At 41.4% G+C, this 22,328-nt stretch overlaps 1 protein-coding gene across 2 annotated transcripts in view; it reads left to right on the plus strand.

The window, feature by feature from the left end:
* Positions 1-4,588: 4,588 nt before the first annotated feature.
* Positions 4,589-22,328, plus strand: part of CACNA2D2 (calcium voltage-gated channel auxiliary subunit alpha2delta 2) — an 815,448-nt gene continuing 797,708 nt past the window's right edge. For both annotated transcript variants that reach the window (XM_042451084.1, XM_042451085.1), the window contains exon 1: positions 4,589-4,802. In XM_042451084.1, the coding sequence (XP_042307018.1) occupies positions 4,684-4,802 (119 nt within the window). In that variant the 5' untranslated portion in view covers positions 4,589-4,683. The remainder of the gene's footprint in view (positions 4,803-22,328) is intronic.

Below are 22,328 nucleotides of genomic sequence, written 5' to 3' on the forward strand. Positions count from 1 at the left end.
TTAAACAGCATATCTCCAAAGTGACCCAAAGCAGCTTTATTTTGGCCTGTCTGTACAGGCCCTTTGTTAGATGTGAGTGCTGTGTGCCTTCAAGATATTTTTTACTTATGGCAACCCTAAGGTTTTTTCTTGGCAAGTTTCCTCAAAGGAGGTTTGCCATTGCCATACTCTGAGGCCAAGAGACTGTGACTTGGCCAATGTTATCCAGTGGAGTTCCATGGCCAAGCAGAGATTTGAATCCTGGTCTCCAGAGTCATAGTCCAATGCTCAACCACTATGCCTTACTTGGTCCTAATGCAAGGGTAGGAAGCATTTGGCCATACAGAATTGTTGGACTTCAAGTTCCAGAAGCCCCAGCTAGCACCTAAGATCAAGAGATTGTGGGATTTGTGCTCTCAAATATCTAGAGGACCAAAAGTCCGCCACCTCTGTCCTAACAGCTGCTGCTGAAAGTAGAAAGTGCATAAGTTTAAACTAGGGTTGCTAGAATGAAAACTGGAGAGGATTTTTGAACCTTTAAAAGCTATTCTGCTTCTTACCTGGTTGCATGACCATTTCAAATTGGCTTCAGGTCAGGATACGGAGTGGAGACCGCCGTGGTCGCCTTGGTCAATGATCTCCATCTGTGCATCGACAGGGGAAGTGTGGCCCTGTTGGTGGTCTTAGACCTCTCAGCGGCCTTCAATACCATCGATCATGGTATCCTTCTGGAACACCTGAAGGAATTGGGAATCGGGGGCACTGCTCTGCAGTGGTTCCAGTCCTATCTCTCGGGCAGATTCCAGATGGTGTCACTTGGTGACAGCTGTTCGTCTAAGAAGGAGCTCAAATTGGGTGTCCCTCAAGGCGCAATTTATGCCTATACTTCCAGAGGCAATAGTTGACTCTGGCAATATGTAGGACAGACCCCTAAGGTGGCACCATTTGAAAGAATATTCCCTGAAGCAGTGGTTGTCTTTAGTAGGCCAGAGTAAAATCACTCTTATATCTTCCAGCTGTAGGTACATTGTATCACCACCCTCACTTGCTCTGAGATTCACTGAGGTATTTTGTTCAGTTGCTTTTAGTGATAAAATGTTGCTAGTCCTGAAGAATCATAATGTTTCCTGTTTTAAGTGAGTGGTAAGTGCTCAGGTTAGTCTTTTGCATTTACCTCACCCATATATTAAATACCAGCAGAGAGAATCTCAACAACTAAATCCATTTGTCCTGTAAATAAATACAGAAACCTACATTAGACTATCCTCATGCTTTGTGGGGATCATTTTGTATCTTACTCTGAATCTTTCTTCCTATTGCATCCTGCCCTCCCTGTGTTACCTGTTTCTTGGGAGGAAGTAACACCTAATTCCAATCTATTAGACACATAAAGCATGACATGAAGTAGCAGCTCATGCACCAAACATATTTGTGTGTGTGTGGTCCCCCTCACAGAGTCCATGCGTAGCCCATGATGACACACAGTGGTAGAATTCAAAGATATAGCCATGTTAGTCTGTAGAATCAGTATGCAGAGAGATCTTGTAGCTCCTTTGAGACTAACTGAAAGAAAGAAGTTGGCAGCATGAGCTTTTGCAGACTTCAGTCTATTTCCTCAGATGCATTTGGATTGTCCCAACCCTTTGTGTGTTTATTTGGAAGTTAGGTTTTACTGAATTCAATAGGATTTTCTTTCTGATACATGTGTGAAAGAAAGCAGCCAAGCGACATGATTCTGTACATAATTATTAATCACATTTTTGAAATTCTCTAAATTTCATATTTGGGAATGGTTTTCGGAATCCATATTGGGAGGTTGTTGTTGTTGTTTTTGCACTAAACAAAAAATACAGACTTGTAGGAAATGTAGGTTCTAAAGGGTAAGACAATACCTTTCTCAAACACAACATTTTGGAGAGTAATGTTGTGAAAAAGGTTGTAAAGCAAAATTACTGTCTATCAGATGCTGTGGAGGTAGACAACTCAAGATATATCCTTTCAGTCGTAGGAACAGTACCGAAAAGCAGGATAAAGAGATTGTGTGTGTGTGTGTGTGTGTGTATTGTGGCTCCAAACTGCATCATATAGACAGACCTCCTTTGAAAAGTTAATGAATGGTGGCTGTTATTTCCTTACTGGGTCCTACATGACAAAAAAGGTGTAACAGGAGGTGTCAGATAGTTGTCTAATAATGCCTGGCTCTGCCTTAGTCTTGCCTAACTGTAGCACCTGCTTTATCCACTTATTTTATGATAATGATAGGCTGGGAACAGTGGAAAGTTCAACCAGACAGTATGTGGATTTCCCTGTTCCTGCCAAATCAAACATGATTTTCTGTCCAAGTGCAGCAACTGAAGGTGTCATTGGTCCTGGAGGCATATCACTATTGCACTATAAGCTGTCACAAGCCTATATCCAAACAGGAATAATGTGGCATTAGTAACAATATTAGATCTGTTCTAACTTTATAGGATGTCCTAGGGTAGGAGTAAGAATTATGTACCTGATTTTGATGAACTGCAACTCCCAGCATTCATCACCACTATGCTGGCTAAAGATAATAGAAGTTGCAGCTCAGCAACTGGAGTAGGACACAATTTGTGTCCTAGGGAAGGAATTAAACTATGCATGGTTAAAATACAATGTCAAACCAGTTTGCAAGTTTAAAATTAGACAGTCAGAGGATCTCTGCTGCCGTATGGTGATCCCATGAATCTTATCGGGTTTTCTTAGGCAACGAATACTCAGAGGTAGTTTTGCCAGTCCCTTCCTCTGAAATATACCCTGCAGCACCTGGGATCTGGTTTTTCATCCAAGTATTAACCAGGGCTGACCCTGCTTAGCTTCCAAGAGCTGAAGAGATTTGGTGCCTTAGGCTATTTAGGCCCTCTACCAACCACTAGGCTTCATGAATCCACCTGCTGCACAGTCTCTTGGAGTTCTCAATTTGGCAACAGCTTTTAAAACCACGATTTAATTACATTGGAAAGGGCTCCTAAAATGTGAGGACTCAAAGGAGCTGCCTAGGTATAAATTCCCATTGATCTCTCCTGAAATGCTGTACAGAGCTCCCTCCTCTACTCCCGGCCTTCATTTCTTATAATAGTAGCCTAGAGGAGCTTGCAGCTGAGGAATCAATTTGGTCTGCAGGTGCTACTTCCGATGGGCCAAAAACAGAAGACGGTTGGATGGATGGAGGCATTCCTGCTGGGGTTGCAGACAAGGTGCTTCAGGAAAGGGATAGAAACAGCCCAGGCACCATTTAGGGCAGAACATTATTATTAGACTGAAGAATCTGACTAGACACAGAGGACACTGGCAGGAGCAAGAAGGGAGCATGTGTGTGGAGATGGTGGCATGCACAGGATGCATCCACACTGGAGAAATAACCCAGTTTGGCACTGCTTTAACTGGCCTGGCTCAAGGCTATGGAATTCTGAGAGTTGGAGTTTGTTGTGAGGTCCAGCTCTGCTCTGGGCCCACAACAAATTACTCCCAGAATTCCATAGCCTTGAGCCAGGCCACTTAAAGCAGTGCCAAACTGGGTTATTTCTCCAGTGTGGATTCATCCACAGACTGGGAGCAGGGGTAGCATCTGGGTTGCTGGCAGGCAGGGTCAAGAGGAAAAGAAGTTGAGAACTAGGGCTGGTCAATGTGGATGCCCCCCTCCCCCCGCAAGCCTATGCTGTGCACAGGGTGACCAGAGGTCCTCCTTTTCCAGGACATGCCCTACATTCCAACCTTCTGTCTAGGAGGAATTCCAAAATGTCCTCCATTTTGAGCATAACTAAGAAGCATGAATGTGTACATGTGGAACGTATATTTATATGAAGTATTTTGTGCTTTTCTTTGGCCATGTCCTCCACTTTTTTGAAAGCCCTCCATTTGGGGCCTGACTAAGAAGCAGGGATTTACATCTCTAAGGAGTGTCCTGAGCTATTTTTTTGGCCTCCATCTTTCCTGAAGGCCCTTCATTTGGGGCTCGACTAAGAAGCAGGGATTTACAGTTCTAAGCTTTTCTTTGGTCATGTCCTCTATTTTTTTGAACGCTCTCCATTTGGGGCCTGACTAAGGAGCAGGGATTTACATCCCTAGGAATGTTCTGAGCCATTTCTTTTGGTCCTGGTCCCTATATTTTCCTCGGAGGCCCTCCATTTTGCGGTGAGGGTGAGGAGGAGGAAGACCTGTGGGGCCCAGCCAGGCAGCCAGCCTCCCTCTCCATCAGCCCAGGCTGCTTGCAGAGGGATGCTTGGTGGCTTTGGGCTGGAGGAGGAGGAGGAGGAGCGGGGAGAGCATGCGCAGTGGCTGAGCGGGGGGCATGAAAGGGAGGAGGGAGGGAGGCGGAGGGAGCAGCTCGGGCGCCTATTTGAGGCGAAGTCCCACTTTCCTTCGGCTCAGTCTTGGCCACAGCGGAGCTGGAGGGCTGGGAGGACAGAGAGAGGGGCCCCCGGAGAAGTGCCCTGGACGCAGGGAAGGAGAGGGCAGGCGGCTTGGTCCAGAGGCTGCCTTCCCTGGAGTAGCCCTCCTCAGGCTCCATCCTGCGCAGCTGGAGGCGCTTCTTGGCAGCCCCCCCCCCCCCAAAAAAAAGGAGAAGAAGAAGACGAAGAAGAAGAAGGGGAGAGTTGGTGCTGGCTTCTCCCTGCCGCCGCCGCCGCCGCCATCCTCCTCCTCCTCCTCCTCCGACGCTGCATTTTTAATGGGAAAATGGCGATGTGGGCTCCGAGCTGCCTGGTCCGGGCTCTGTGCAGCCCCGTCCTCCTCCTCTGCCTGCTCCTCTCCACGCCGCCCCCCGCCCAGGGCTACAGCTTCCCCCAGAACTACACGTAAGTGCCAACACACACACACACACACACCCAGGGGAGAGGGAGAGGGCTGCGGCCACACTGGGGAGAGAACCCGCTTTGGCACCGCTTTAACTCTTCTTCTGGCTCAAGGCTATGAAATTCTGGGAGTTGGAGTTTGTTGTGGGGCAGCAAACTCCAACTCCCAGAATTCCATAGCAGAGAGTCAGACAACAAGTTAAAGCGATGCCAAACCGGGTTATCTCCCCGGTGTGGAGGCAACTGCCGGGTCTCTCTCTCTCCCCCTCTCTGCCTTCTGACTGACCGACCTCCTTGGCAAAGTGTTGTTGTTGTTGTTTTTAATCCAGGGCTCTTTTATTGTTGTTGTTGTTGTTGTTGTTGTTGTTATTTATTTATTTGGGTGCCGTGCATTTTCCTTTGCAAAGCCAGGCTGCTGTGTAACAAGACGCACACACTTCTCTTATTAAAAAAAGGAAGGATTGGAACCGACAAACAGGACCCCAGGAAGAGTGTGATGTTGAATGAGAGAGAGAGAGAGAGAGAGAGAGAGAGAGAGAGAGATTAACAGAAACAACTACGGGATTTCTTAAGTGCACACTGCAGTGTTTTTTTCCATATATATATATATATATATATATATGTATAGTTTCCATTAACACAGACTACTCTATCTATATGGAAGGGATTTCTTAAGTGCACATCACATTGTTGTTACTCATATATAATTTTCATTAATACAAACAACTATATCCATATATATATATATATAGATATATATATAGATATATATGGAAAGGATTCTTCAGTGCACATCACAGTGTTGTTTCTTTTTATATGCATACATAATTTTCATTAACACAAACAACTGTATATGTATGTGTGTGTATGTGTGTGTATATATATATATATATATATAGAGAGAGAGAGAGAGAGAGAGGAAACAACACCGTGATGTGCACTTCAGCAATCTCTTCCATGACTGCTGAGGTTGGGATGGAGCGCTTGAATTGCCTTCCAGCCAAGGCATGAAAGGACCCCATCATCGGAAGAGACCTTTCCTATGATAGCAGCCCCTTGGGAAACACAGCCTGAGCAAAGTTTGGGAAACGTCACCAGGAAGCAGCCACCCTCGCCTTTCAACGGTGCCCCCTTATTTACAGCAAGATATGTTTTCCAAATAGTTCAGGCATCAGCGCAAATGTTGGCAGTCTCAAGTTTCTATTTTTAAACCCCGCTTTTCCTGCGCCTTTTATCAGTTTCTGCGCTCGCTGCCTCACGTCACGTAACGTGCTGTTATTCGCTAGCATCCTCAGGAGTGGCATGAAGAAGGTAGCTTATGTTCCTAAGTTTTTCAGTTAAAAAAAAGATTCTTAATGAAAGGTTAGTGTTAGTCATGGATGAAGCAGAGATGGGTTTTTTGGGGCTTATACAGGTGCACCCACGCAGTCTCCGTGACACAGGAATACCTACAGGAGCTCTAAACTAATAAGGTATTGATAGCTGCATTGCCACAGGCTGTCTATACCTTCTGTATTAATAATGTCATTAATGCCATGAATGTACTGGCACAAATAGATTTTGTGGCAGAAGATCACAAAGTATTGCCTCAGACAGTGAGGTGAGAGGCAACATGTCAAATTTCTTTCCATTAGCAGTTTGCTGTCAAAAAGCCCCTCATTTTAATGCCACACTCATTCCAAGCCTCTTTCTGTAAACCTTCCTGATCTATGATTGGGAACTGTACAAGGAGGCAGTATAGGGAACAGTATAGGGAACACAAACCGGCTGTTCTTGTGACACGACAGGAAGGTTTGCCGGGTGTCTCATTATCCACCTGCTTCTTCGAGCGAAGAAAATAATAATGTCTCGATGACCTGAATCTGTAGTAGTCATGTCAACCTTAACTTTCCATTAGTATTTTTGTTGGAATGCCCTAGATTAAACCTTATCATGTAGGATAAATTTTGTGCAATAATGAAAAATATTTTGACAGTGTTAACTGAGCAAAAGATTTTGAATGCACTTGACCTGCTGAAGGACATGCCTGTCTGAAGAAACTCATATAAAAAGTACGGCTGCTCTCCCCAGTGGAAGACTTTAAAGCCCCCCTTGGGAAGAATCAGAGTGATCCAGCAATGCCCCCACCTCCAACCTAAAGTTCCCTGTATTCACTCGCCGATTCTCTAGATCAACTGTGGATCATAGCTTGCGTCCTTCTAAGCTTCCACATATTATTGACCTCTGGGACTCAGCTGCTGAGATCTCTTTCTCTGAATCTGACTGTCAAACATGAATACCAATTCCACAGGGCTATGAAGTCTAGAGAGGTTTCTCCCTGGGGTGAGGGAGGCAAAATGCTTCTACTTGTTAAGTACTAAATGTTTAGGATTTTATCTTGCCATCTCCTGTGTGCATGAGTAATCCTTACTCATGCAAGCAATCCTTTTAGAAATAATCAGTTTACCTCGCTCTGTGAATGATCGCAGAAATAGCCCCCATTGCTTGAATCATAGTGTCAGTGTTTTCCTAGAAACTGAATTTGTTACTTTACATTAATAATTTATAAGGAATTCCTGCATTGTTCGTACTCAAATCTAAATAGGAACCATAACCTAGGAAGCATATAGGTTTTTACAGCATTTATAGACATCCCATACACAGAAAAGCTGGACATTTTGTTAAATCTAGTGTGCCAAGTTTCCCGATAAATTCTGTTGGAATAAATTAGTGAGAAAATAGACAGCGCCGCAGCAGTTTTATATGTACTTACTGAAAGTAAGCCCCACTGGACTCAACAGCACTGGATCTACTTCTGAACAAAAACACATAGAAATGGGCTATACAAAATGTATGTTTATATCAACTCTTCTGTCGTAAAGTCACCCGTCATGTAGGGGCTTGAGAATGCATTCTGAAACCTCTATAAACACTTGTAGAAATCAGTGGCTGTTAGCATGTGTTCCAATTCTGTGCAGCATCATCTGGGAAATTAAAAACCACATACTTGTAACTTTTCATGGGGTAGCAGTGTGAGATTTACCCATAATATACAGTGCATACCTCTGGTTCCTGGGAACCAAACAAGTTGGCATTGCAAATGAAAACAGACAGATCTTGGTTGGCCACTTCTTAGATCTTCTAAGACTTCCCTTTTTCCATCCAGAAGATGCAGGAGACATAAATTGGATATCTTGGATCTTGATATTATCACTTCTGGTTAACTCCCTTTCACATATGTGTTATAATGCTAGATAACAGCTCTTTAAAGGTGCTAGCTCTGGTGTCAGTAATGGTGGGGGTGGGTAATACTCTCCATTGAATTGCTTTCCCTTATAAGCCTCACTTAAATGACCCTTAATGAAAAAACTGTGTTAGTAATGCATATAACATTTTGCAGACTTTTTCAGGGGGAAAAACCTAACAAAATGAGATGTTTGATCTACTAAAATATTTGCTTTCCTTTCTTCAGATAAACATTTAATTGTATGTAAGTGTATACATCTGTACCATCTATGTGGTACCTTACAGTGTTTCGTAGAGAAACCCACAAAGCTTACAGATTTAAATAGGCAATGGAAAACAATGGAACAGTGAAGGAGAATGGAAAAGGAGTAGCAAGTGGTGGGTGTGGGAAAATACAGATATATATGTACTTAAACTTGGCTCCAGTTGGCAATGAGGATTACTAGGTTAAGCCAAAGGCTTTGTGGAGAAGGTAGGTGTTGGGGAGAGATCTGAAGGAATATATGTTGGACACTGTATCACATGAGACTGATACTGGGCTTTTTATTATTATACAAGTTCTCAGTTTTTAGATATTGTTCACATTAAACTCTTAATCTTTCTGTCTCTTTCTTTTTCTGCATATATGTCTGGAGTCTTCAAATATAAGTGCTTTGCCTTGCTAACTAGTCTTAGAGCTGCCTTCCATTACAGTAGGCAGTCTTGCCTGCAGCATGCAGAATGATTAGAGTGTTTGCACTTGGATTGCTGCAATTCGGATACGGTTTAAACATTCACAGTGGTTTTGCATATCAGTTCTGTACCCTAGAAAACCTCTGGTGTTTCATATTATCTCTCTTTTTCTGGGTAGCATGGTTTTAATCATCTTATGCTGAGCTAAGGAAGGCTTGGCTCAGTCTCTGTTGTCTAATGTGGAATTTCTCATCGAGATTTAAAAAGTGAAATCCCAGATTGGAACAGGCCCATTCAGTCGGGCATGTTGGGTGGTATCCCCTTGATTGACAAGTTGCTTTGGGTGAGTGGGTATGCCTGTGCACACAAATAGGATTAAGGCTTTGCTCTTTGATGCTGATTCTTCTCTTAAATACTCTTCAGCACTGGCTAACTGGTGCTAAATAGAAGTAGGATCATGTGGAGGTATGTCAGCAACCGCCACATGATTCTGTGTTTGTGTTTTGTGGTGCAAGATGATCCTGTATAATAATCAATCATTTAAGAAGATACTCCTCTGTCTGTTGCCATTTCTGTAAGACATTAATGGGAACTGAAAAATGTATAAGCAGTGCAGAATAACCCAAATATATATTCTAAAGCTATAACAATACTCATCTCTTTCTGGAAGAACAACCAAGAGCCCTGTGGCATGTTAAGGCTAACAAATTTATTATGGCATAAGCTTTGTGGGCTACAGCCTACCTTATAAGATCCATCAAATATACATTATCAATATTATAACCTTTTAAGAAAAGCAGTTTTATTCTTTGCTCTCTAAGAAGGTTGCTCTTGTTTTGAATTTTAATGAAGCTTTCTAAACATTGGGAAGCTGTTCTTCTGCTTATGGAACAGAGCATACTTTGGACTAGTATCCATAAAGGTGAGATTTGGCTAGTGAAAGCCTATCATCTGATAGTATTGTTTGCTTGTTAACATGGTTCAGCTCCTATCTCAACACGAGTCACTTTTTTTTTAGTATTAATCCCTCTATCTCCTAGGTGGAGTAATGTTAGGTGCCCATGTTTTAAAATGTCTTGGTGCTTTCTTGCATAAATATTTTTTAAAAACCAAGTCTACAGCTGTTCCTAAATACTAATTTCTTCAGTTTTTTATACAATATAAAGTGCATTGCAATAATAATAATAATAATAATAATAATAATGTGAATTTAACTCTTTTACTGAAAACATCCAGAGCAAGTCACAACATAATTGTAGCATCATATAATATTAAGAATGAAGATGAAAGTTCAAGCAGTATTTCAAAAATCATAAACACCCTTCACTGCCCCCCCCAACCCACAATTAAGGCAAAACAAAAACAGAAACCTGGCATCACCATAATTACATACCACACATCAAAACTGGTATTAAAATCCCATCCAAATAAGTGTCTTCAGTTTCAGACAAATAAGTGCAGAAGGAGGCTGCTTGGTAAATGGCAACTGGGAGAAGAATGTGTAGAGTCATGGCACCGCTACAGAAAAGTCACGGCACCACCCATTTCATGCTCACTTGTGGTAATCTCGTCAGACAGCATCTGCAACAAGTCCTATTGGATCAATTATAATTCCATGGCAGGGCTATATGGGGGCAAGCTGTTGTCTCAGATAACTTAGTTTTTACAACATGCCTCTGTTCAGATTCAAATTCACCTGGGTACACGTGTCTGAAGAACACAGAAATACAGGGATCTTTTGAAGAGACATGGCAAGCACACCACAGATCATGCCATCTGCTCCCACAATGTGAAGAAATTAGTTCACCGATGAAGATGACAAAGAGATGGTACGACTTTATTTTATCATAAATGTTTACAGACAGACCCGCAGAGAAACATAGAAGCAGGACATCATTTTGCCAGACAAAGAGCAAGGAAGATGCAAACGATAAGATGAGGAAGGGTGGTTTGGACAATATATGTAACACAGATTTCTTCAGCTTTTGTTGGAATGAAATGGACCTTCTTAAGAGGTGAAGAGATGTTCCAGAGGATGTTTAAGAAAAAGAGGAAGAAAAGAGTGAAAATGGATATATTTACTTTCTTTCACTGTGAGAAGGAACCAGAGGTTGGTCACAGTTGCTTAGAAACTCACAGCAGGCAAAGACTGCTGTCTGGTATACTGGCATATGGTAAGAAATTCATAATGGAGTAATTACTCTGGAAGTCTAGATAACTGTGTGCACCAGTTTGTCCAAAAACAGCTCAAAGGCTTATGTATCCAACACCGGTTAGGGCCAAGCAATGACAAGGAGGGTGAACAGTTGGCCAAGCCATTATTGGAGACCCCAGAGCCAAATCCATTGTGACTCAGGATGAAGCAGAATAAAGAGATCAAGAACTCAAAGGCACAAAAGGAGACTTTAAAATGGTTCCTAGCTACTTGACTGAATTAAAATGAGTTGTCCAAGCATTTCAAAGATCATGCTTGAGTATCAAGTGGGCTGTCCAAAAGATATTTTAAAAGTGATGCTTGAGGTTGCTGGCTTGTCTGGGATGAGGATGCTTCAGAATTGGAACATCTTTTCTGTCAAGCTTCTAGATCAGGCATGGGAATCATGCAGCCCTTCAGATGTTGTTGAGCTGCAAGGCCCAGCAACCCCAACCAGTATAGCCAATGGGGAGGATTATTGGAAGTTGGAGTCCAAGAACATCTGGGCAATTATATGATTACTCCTTTGCATTAGATTGGCACATTTTAATACCCCTATGAGTAGCCTGGGTGCAGAGGTATTCAGGAAAGCATTTGTGCTTTCAAGATTTCTAAGCTTTTTATTCTTAGCAGGGCAACTACTTTTTAATTTAATTATAGCAGCAGAGCCTGTAATCAATGAACTTTAATTACAATAAAGGTATCTACTCTTAACATTTTCTTTCTCCTGGCTACTGTGAGCCTCTTGTCTATCTAACCTTTCTAAATAGTAGGTGAAGAATTAGAATGATGCCAAGAAAATATAGACGATACTTGTACAAAAACCCAACATGGCTGAGCTTCTCAGTAATGTTGTCCTAAGCTGTTCAGGTTTTTAAGAGCTAGAGCATGTATCAGTTTTCCAGGTATTCAGTCATAAATCTACTCAATCTAATTACAACACAAATCTGCCATTTAAAAAAAACTGCACAAAAATTAATTTATTTTAATATGTTATTTGTGTTAATGTTGATTCTGTACAAAAAATTCAATTTTCCATATTGTATGAATTTTGGTTTACTATTTCTACCAATGCTTGCATTATTATTCATTGATTTCCCTAATATATGTATCTTTCCCTAATACATGTAACTTTCCTTAACATATGCATGTCTGTCCATAGTTTTGAGCTGAGAACTGCATTGCAGAACTTGGTGAAGTGCACAATATGAATGAACACTGTCTTCCAACTTCCATATTAGTCTGAGAGTTGCAAATTAGATCTCAGTGTGCTTAAATATATGGACCAAATGAAATTCTCCACTATTCCTGTTGAAAGGCTGAATCAGCACTTTGACTTGAAACAAGAAGAAATGGGGAAAGGTTATGAATGGTGACCACCAGAAAAAAAACTTACACATTTTGGCGTGAATCATAATAATTGAATCTGAAGGTGACTGAAGCATGGATGACTGAAGTAAAGTCCACCTTCTTCAGGGAAAATCACATATGTTATATCTGTCAAATCTGGTAAAGGGTACCCTTAGCAACTGTCACAACCCTAATATTCAGAAAAATTGATGGACCAAGGAAAACCTCCAAGTGGCTTTTTTGATTCTATAAGGGAATTGCAGGTTTCTCCAGAATAGGTTGAACCTCATCATATAGGTCATCATTATTCTTGATTAATAATACCCCTTTCTTGTCTGAATGAAGCTTCATCTTCTTTAAACATATCTAGTTTTGAACTGAATTCAGATGCCAGTTTGTCATTTTTACTGCTGGACTTGGATTTTGGAAATGTGGGGACTGTGTAATATGCATATTGATGACACCTCAGATGAAGCCTATACAGATACTATAAAACATGACTGACAGGATGCAAATTCATGGTACCTTACAGGCCAAGCACAGTGGAGTATAATAGCACTCTTTAGGTCTAACCATCCATGTAGGAGTGGTAATGCACATATTCTTCCCAATCAGAAGTTTCAAATTGCTATTGTGGTGAATAGTACTGAAGGGCTCTGAGCAATCCAAGTGAATCAGCATGGTACCATCTTCCAGTCTCCCGAGATGCAAGCTATCCCACAAGGAGGCCAAAGCAATTCCTGTTATAAAACCAGACCGTTAAAAACCCCTCCAAACTGGAATCACTCTAAATAATTAGTTGCATTCTGGAACAGAAATGAATATACAAACTTAAGACACTTGCTTATTGAGATGTAACGAATCTGAAACATACTGATGCTAATATCACCAGTCTCAAAGACAGATTTCTTCCATAAGGATTTAGCATCCTAACTGCACAAATCACTCCCTCTCTTGTTTTAAACAAGCAAGAGGGTCCAACACAAATGTAGCTGCTCTCTTTCCTCCAAGGATTGTAAGCCCTCTGGACCAACAATGTGAAAGGTAAGCATAAAAGTTTAACAAAGAATTGGTCAATAGCTCAGCTATTTTCATACTGAGAGATCAACAAGAGTATCACAGAACCTCTGGAGATGTGAATAGAAAAATCTCTGAGAGACATCAAGTTGTCAAGAGCCCAAAAGGGATCAGAAACTATTTGTCTGTGGTAATGAAATCAGTGGGTGTAAATACCCTAAAGGCACCAAAATCTGCTCTGATCCTAAAACCTAAGCAGGATCAGCTCTGCTTAGTAACTTGGATGAGAGACCACCAATAAATACCAGGTGGTGTGGATAATATTTCAGAGGAAGGATCTGGCAAGAGCACTTCTGAGTGTTTCTTGCATTAGAAAACCCTATGAAAGTCATGGGGCTTCTATAAGTGAACAAGCAACTTGAAGACATGCGCACACACACACACACTGAAATCAGCAAAAGGCCCCCTTCCACAGATGCCATCATAATCATGATGTAAAGGAAAAACACCAAATCAAGAGTAAGCTATATATGTGCAGCAAGCCACATTAATTTGAGGGAGATCTATGGTTCTCATAATTGCCACAAGGTCTTGAACTACTCTCAACCTTGGGGCATAGATAGTAAAAATTTCCAAGGTTATGGTGCCTACAACATCACTCCCCAGAACAGTTGCATTAGATCAGAAAGAAAACTGCCAGGCAGCATGGTGAGTGGTACATTAGCAGTGTCCCTATACTCTTTTGGCATCCCAGGACAACATGGAGAAATATATGTCTAGTCAATCGTTGGATGGGGCATCCAGTCATGGTGATAGTGTCTGAACGAACCATGATAACACGTCTCCTTCATCGAGTGTATGCTAATTTTGCACTTGGGAACAAGGTGGGTAAAGCTGTGACAGAACAATTCCTCCTTCATTGAGGTTCCCCTACCCAGGGCAAGTTGATATTATCATGCAAAATTAAATCTGGGATGGCAGATGTTTTATTATGTACCACCTTGGCACCGAGGAACAGCATTCACAAGCTGAACAGTTGACTGGCATTGGCACGTCTAACTGGAACTACAGGGCTGTAGGAAGGATTGGGAAGAAATGTGTTTTATTTGTTATTAACCCAATAGAGGGTTTCTGTTCCTATCACATCCAGTATTTTATGTTAATTAGCTGTATTTATGGAGTGTAGGGAAAATGCAGCACTACGGCTAGCGCCCCTTTCTGGGTGCTAGCCAAGTTGGGACACAGGGTACAATGGGACTGCTCAGCCTTTTCACAGCTAAATTCCTTATACACAGTATGTGCCTGTCCTATAAATGAACAGTTTGGGAGGACCTTAACTCTTAAAAATGCATGTCCTTCCTGCAGCACTTTGAGACTCTTGGAAATATTATCAGTGAGAATCTTGGCTGTGCCTGAAGGAGTGTTCTGTGGAAACCTGAAAGGCTATAAACTCTTTTATCAACAGAAGATGGTCCACTAAAAGCTATCATCATATCTGCTTGTTGAAAAGCTTGGCAGTTAGGAGCCCAAGCAGAAAGCAGGTAGACAGTAAAAATGCTTTTGTTGTAGACTCTCCTTTCCATTTTATTTCCTTCCATTTCAGTCTAGGCTTGTTTTCTGACTACATACAAAACCCTCATTTGAAAAGCATAAACAGTATGGAAATGACATTGCTTATAACCCCAATGTAGGTAGCTGTTTCTGATTAATCAGGTTATAAACAAAATCTTAAATAGTTCTAACAGCACTCTGTTTTTTCCCCTTTCATTTTAAGCTCTCTGCACAACCTTTAGCTTAATGTGATACTATTCACTTCATTTGTGGGTAAACAAAATAGAGCAGTGTTGTAAATGTATCAGAATGGCCTATGCATGGGCCACATATAACCAGAGAATCATTTTTTAAAATTTATTTATTTATGTTGTATTTATTTAGGAGATTTATCTCTGCCTTTCAGCCAAAAGGCTCCCAGAGTGGCTTGCAAATAATTAGTTTGACAGTTCCTTTCCCTCAGACTTGAAATCTACATAAGATGTTCTTTGCCTTCAGATGAGGAAAAAGAAATGGCAATGGTGGACAGGATTAAGTCCAGGAGATGCTGGCTTGTCTTCTTTCCCACTGAGGCCAGAGCAGTGGCAGTAGCAACATGGAGGGAGGGCTTCTTACAGTCACTGAACCCAGTATCTTGGAGCTGTACCTGGTTACTCTTCTCTCCCTCAGTCAGAGCAATGGCAGTTGGAATGGAGGGAGGACCTCTCAGCAGCAGCTATGAAATCATTGAACTATGCAGAATTCAAAGATATAATCATGTTAGTCTGCGGAATCAGTATGTAGAGAGATCTTGTAGCACCTTTGAGACTAAGTGAAAGAAAGAGGTTGGCAGCATGAGCTTTTGTAGACTTCAGTCTACTTCCTCAGATGCATTTGAAGTAGACTGAAGTCTACGAAAGCTTATAATAAATAAAGTATAGATGGCATTTAACACCAGATAGACTTTAAAAGATCTCAAAGATGTATAAAAATGCTACTGACAAATGTTGGAAGGGTGATCAAAAGGCTGGGACATTTTATCATATGTGGTGGCCATGTGATACAGCTCAGAAATTTTGAACTCAGATTCATATAATGGTGGAGGGCATTTTAAAAATAAAGTTCTGGAAGAAAACTGAATTTTACTTATTGGGAATGATGGAAGGTCAAATTGAAGGGAAATAAGGAAGGATTTTACAATATATAATTACAGCAGCAAGAATTGTGTTTGCCCAGAGATGGAAGAAAGTTGTTATTCCAACACAAGAAGACTGGCTGATTAAGATATTTGAGCATGCCGAAATGGACAAATTGATAGTGTGAATCAAGGATAAATCTTTGGTGAATTTCCAATTTTTTGAATATGTTAACAATGGGGAATTAGTTTTGAGTTGTTTAAGATTATAGCTACGTGCTTACAGCAGAGGTCTTACTTGAATGTGATGTTTAGGAAGTATAATATAGTTGGAGTTAAAGCTGTGGTGGAAGTCATATATGTAGGGATTATTATGTGTGTTGTTTCCCCTCCCTTTTGTTGTGTAAAGTATGTCTTTCAGGGGGGAGCGTTTTTCAGTGTTATTTTGTGTATTTAAATTTATCTGTCAAATAAAAATAATTTAAAAAATATCCCATTTCTCAACTGAAAAAAAAATCCAGAGAATATTTGATTTCAATTAGCAAGCGAATAAATTATTCAGTGAACTGGTTTCATTTATTTTGTTGGTCCCATCCTCTCTCTCAAATGTCATCTGCACTGCAGAAATAATCCAGTGTGGGGCCACTTTAACTGCTGTGGCTCAGTGCTGTAGAATTCTGGGAACTTTTAGTTTGTTGTAGCATCAGAGAGCCATGGCAATTAAAGTGGTGTCAAACTGGATTTTTTTCTGCAGTGCAGATGCTCCTAAGAGGAATGTACTTGGAAATCAGAGTATTGGATCTCCATTAAATAGATTGTAGGGGTGAGTCTTTCTCCTTCTTGATATAAAGAAGCCACTCTGCAGAGCTATATACACAAAGCTACAAAGATCCATACAACTAGGCCATTCATTTTAAGTTACTATGTATCGGAAGACACATGAGCTGAAGGAATGTAAGATTCATTTTATGTGTTCTTTCTCCTTCACGGACAAGAATATCACTCTGCAAAGTTGTAAAGCATGGATAAGTATCATGTAGCCTGTGGCTTGTGTGCTGGACTGTCCCTCCCCTGAAAAATGGGGGAGAAATAGTTAGACTTGCTGTTCCTGGAAGTCTTCCTTTGTTATCAATGTAATCAAGTAGGTGGGTACCTGGGCCAGGCATGCTGTATGATGCACTTCAAAGTATCCAATATTGCCAATCTACCAGTTTCCTCAGGTCCATCAGAGATCTCCAGATATCCCACAGTCACTGTGGCCTTTCAGATGTCGGGCGAACTAGACACCAAGCCTTCCAAAGACAAATTGGTTCTTATAAACTTTGCATGAGGCATGGGCTATTTGCTTGCAAAGTGCAAGCATAAATGAGAAAGAGGAAAAGAATGGCAGTCATATCTCTTTTACCTTTCGCAGGTAGGTTTCTGGCACACACATCTATGGGGCAGCTGGTGCTCTGCTTCCATGTGTGTCAGTGCAAGCTGAAGCACCTCATCGAGGGGAGTGATGGGTGGGGGATCATTAGACTGTCTCAGTGGGGCCTTCTTCGAGGATTGGCAGCAAGTCCAAAATGCATAGCAACACAACTCTTCATGCCATCTGACATCATCCGGCCTCGGAGGTAGACTCAGCTCCATCAGGCCTAGCCTAAAGTAAGAAGAAGAGCCCCCTCTCCAGTCCATGTACTATGGTCCAGGCCTCAGAGGGAGAGAAAAACAGCCGGATGTATATTCCCCACTGCCATTCCCTTCTCCTTTTGTGTCATGTCTTTTTAGATTGTAAGCCTGGGAGCAGGGAAATGACTGTCATTTTATGTCTGAAGAGCAAGGGAAAAAATACAGTAAATAAATATACAAATAAATAAATAAATAAATACATTTGCTTGCCCCTCTAAAAGTGCATTTTCAAAAGTAGGGGTAAACCACCTCTACACCTGTTTGCTTTCTTTCTTTTATGGGGTGATATGATCTATGGCAAGTCAAAAACTGGGTTCTGGACCCTCAGTTGGCTCTGGATACGTATGGATGTTTGAGAGATGCACCAAGTAGTTCTGTTTATATGCTGTTCTGTTGGGTTTTATCTGTTCAGCTAGATATCTGGATTGTTAAGAGTTATTACATCATTATTTAATTCCCTGGAATTTAGGTTTGCAGGTCCTGAAACTCCATACTGGAGTAGAATGAGAGTTAGGAAGCAATTTGTTACATATAACAAGTTATTTGTAATTGCTTTCTCCAATGGCAACTTTAAAAAAGTTATAATTTTATTTTAGTGAAAATCTAACTGATTTGGTTGCTTTTAGTTTCTGCAGTTTTAGTTACTTGAAGTTACTGCAGTTTTACAGCTACAGAATAGGTAGGACCTAAGTATTTGGGTGTTGTTGTTTTAATCAATGAGCCAGCTGTAATGTTCGATTTTTTCTAATAACATCAAAGGAATTTCTGATTACTTTTGAAATAACAAGGGGACAATGAGTTGCTCTTTAAAGATATAACTATAATGGTAAATAACTACCTTTTTGGGACACTTGGAAATGTAACTGTAACTATTTTAAAACATTCATTTCTATGACCTGAATAAAATATCTATGCTTGCTACCATTTGAGGCAGGAGGAGATTGAATTTCATTGCAAGGGTAAAGATTGTTTTGTTGTATAGAAAAAGGACTTCTGTTCATGGCAGAGGCAAACCTTATTCAGCTGCTCATCATGTTTGTCATGGCAGAGGAAAGCATATTTAATTATTAAAAGCCTGGAAGCCTGTGAAAGTTCCAGCACTTGTAGTTAGGAGTATATAGTAGCTTTGATAAGAATCCAAGGCTTTCTTCTTATTTCTCCTTCTGTAGAGCCAGAAAGATCCTCTTTGGAAAATGCTTAAAATCAACAAAATGCTAGATTTTTAATTTCCTTTAGTAGTTTAATGTATAACAGTGACCAAACTCTTGGCATTCTCATCCTTACCAATGAATGACAGTGATCGTGAACCCCTCAGGGATGGAGTGAATCAACATGAACTCAACAGAAATAAGTGCATTTCTGCCTACACATGGCTGAGCATACATAGGCACTGTGCCGAGAATCAGTTTTCATCACAGTGGAGCCATCCCTACAGCAATGGGGGGTTGCTGTAGAGAATCTCCTCCAGTCTCTAAAGCTGTATCTAAAAGGGAAAAGCTAGTTGGTAAAACATCATCAGGATATTTTAGAAAGTTTACTCTGAGCATTGCCCATCTTAGTAAACTTGTACCTCCAATGAATATTGCATTGTCTCTTTGGATATATAAAGACTACCAACACCCATGGATCTTGTGGGAGGCACAATTATAGTCTACACCGGTGTCAAACAGAAATTCCCACTCAGAAACATTTTTGAAGAAGTGACAGCTATCAGACATTTTTGTCTAAGACAGTTGTTTATGACTGTCTCAGATACCATAATGTTCCCAAGGGCATCTCATTATGCCCTGGAAAGTATAAGTCTTTAGTTAATTCTTACATTAAAGGAAAAAATAATTTCCTTTATATATGGATATGCTAATAGTTTTGGGTGCATGCATATTTGGGTAGCAGATTGTGAGTGGGGAGACCTTCGTCTTGCAGAGAAGACATCTTGGGGGGTTTAAATATACAGTGTTACGTTTCCTCCCCAATGCAAAACTTGAGATTTATAGTTTTATGAAATATAGAGTTGTTGGATGTGGGCAGAGCTGGGTTAAATCACAAGGGGTGAGTGTATCAGCATTTCCAGAGGATTGGCTTCAATATGCTGCATAGTTCTTTGATCCTCTCTCATAGGGTAGCAGGAGTTAGACTTGTGGAAAATGCAGCCAAATTTAGGCACTTTTGGCTACATTTGCACTATTTCTAAAATTTAAAATTAGGTTAGCTCTTTGTCCCTTTAGCCATTAGCCAGAGTTAATAGGCTCAATCCTAACCCCTGTGGTTTTTAACATCTACAGGAATCCCCTGGCAGAGGTAGTCTAGAATTTGGGGGATTGGGTCCCACCATTGTGCTGATGATACTGACTTCTATCTCTCTTTTGAAACTCATACTAAAGAGGCTGTGGAAGTCTTGAATTATTGTCTTGATGCAGTGAGGGATTATGTCCATGTGAATAAATTGAAGATGAACTGTCCAAACAAATTCTGATGATCAGGATTAAAACTATGCCAAAACTAGAGCTGAAACCTGTTTGCAAAAAGGTTGCACTTTTTCCCGAAAGAACAGGTTCATTTCCCCATGAAACCAGCATTTTTTGCTGATGGACCTTTGGATGCTGTGGCCAGGAGGGCTATTACTCCACTGCAATTGGTGTGGTGGCTTCACTGCTTTCAAATGAAGACAGATTTGTCCACAATGGGTTATGTCTTAATTACTTCCCAATCAGATTACTGTACTATGCTCTGTGTGGAGTGTCTCTCTGAAAACCACAGAAAATGCAAGATACAGGCCTCATTCCCACTATGGTTTAAACCAGATTGTGATTCGGTATGATCTGGTTTAAATGAGCATGGTTCCCACTTAATCTGAATCATGAAGCGATTTGGTAAGGGGGGACATGCTCTAGATGCGTTTAACCCACGTTGAAAAGAGGCTGGTTATTTGCGGGTCTTTGGGGCTGAATCGGTTTATTTAGAAATAAATGGATTTAGCCCAAGTGGGAACCAGGTGGATTCAAATCTGCTGCCTGGCCTGCCTTCTCTGCCCCTAGCCTCCTTCCACCACCACCTACCTGTCAAACGCTCCAGCCATGCTAGGGATGGAGAAGACCGGATGGTGGAGAAGGGCCCTCCAGTGCAAGCCCCTTTCTTTTGCCATTCAAGGGGCCCAAGGGAAGACTGCCCAAGTGAGTTCCTATTCTGCTTCCTCCTGCTGTTGTTACTGGGGTCCTTCCGGAGGCCTTGGGGGCAGCCAGGATTGCCTGTCCCATCATCCCCCACCACTGGGGAGCTTTGGACCGGAGCAAGGGAATAATGGATGGGCGTTGGTGTGGGCCTTCTTCTGGTGCAGCACACCGACACCCATCCATCGCTCCCTAGCTAAAGCCTGAAGCTCCCCAGGTGTGGGGGAATAATGGGACAAGCAGTCCTAGCTGCTCCCAAGGCCTCTGGAAGGACCCCAACACTAACACCTGGAGGAGGAGGGACACACCTGGGCAGCCTTCCCTTGGGCCCCTTGGATGGCAGAAGGCTGGGACTTGCACTGCCCTTCTCCGCTACCGGCCTTCCTCCTTCTGCCCCAGCCTGCCTCTCCTCCACTTTGGCCTGCCTCTCCTCTGTCCATTCCAGCACAAATGTAATGGGAACCACGCTGCTGCTGAATCTGTTCCTGGACCAAATCCAGGAATTGGTTCAGCAGCAATTTACCAGTAACTGGGAAGGAGGCCACATATACCAGACTGTTGTCTGGTATGTGTATTAAAGACCTCATATCACCAATCTTGAACCAACTGCACTAGTTTTCAGTTTACTTGTGAACTCTGTTCAGGGTAATGGTGTTTACCTCCAAAGCCCAAAATGGGCTAGGATATCTGAAAGAGCAATAGTGAAGGTTTCTCTCTTGTTGGAACAATAGATTTGAAAAGAGACTAACTGAGACAAGGTACTATAAAAAGGCTTAATCTATAAATGCATAAAAAGGGTAGCAAACAATATATATAACAGAATCATACAAAACCCATATATACAAAGGATACAAAATAAATCATAGTAGTAATGCCAAACATAATAATAGCAAATAATAATAATATATATAATATAATAATATAATATAATATAAATAATAATATAAACTATATGATACAATCAAATAACACAAGTATAATGCAACAGAAAAGAAGACTAAGAGTAGAGTGAGCAAAAGAGGGAGAGAGAGGGAAGGCTCACTACAAAGCTAGCCTTATTAAGGCTCAAAAGTTTATTAGAGCTGTGCATATACAGCTGTACGTCATCTGTGTTCTCAGTAGTTCTCCATTAACCCTGTATTGGTTATTAATCCTACAATGGCTCAAGTGTAGAGCTTGCTAGTATTCCAACATCTCTGAACCTAGGTTCTGTCCCCCACGCTATTTAACATTTACATGAAACCACTGGGAGAGATCATCCAGAGATATGGGGCGCAGTGTTATCAGTACACTGATGACACCCAAATATGTTTCTCTATGCTTCTGACTCTTGCAGTGACCAAAGATGGCACATCTCCTATGAATGCCTGCCTTGAGTTGGTAATGGGGTGGATGAGGGAAAACAAACTCAGACGGAATCCAGGGAAAACGGAGGTACTAGCGATAGGATCCCTAGGCCCAGGCAGGGAAGTTTGCCAACCTGTCTTGGACAGGGTCACACTTCCCCTAAAGGACAGTGTTTGCAGTTTGGGAGTACTCCTAGATCCGTCTTTGCAGTTGTCATC

The sequence above is a fragment of the Sceloporus undulatus genome, chromosome 2 (assembly GCF_019175285.1).
Source record: "Sceloporus undulatus isolate JIND9_A2432 ecotype Alabama chromosome 2, SceUnd_v1.1, whole genome shotgun sequence".
NCBI classification, from domain to species: domain Eukaryota; kingdom Metazoa; phylum Chordata; class Lepidosauria; order Squamata; family Phrynosomatidae; genus Sceloporus; species Sceloporus undulatus.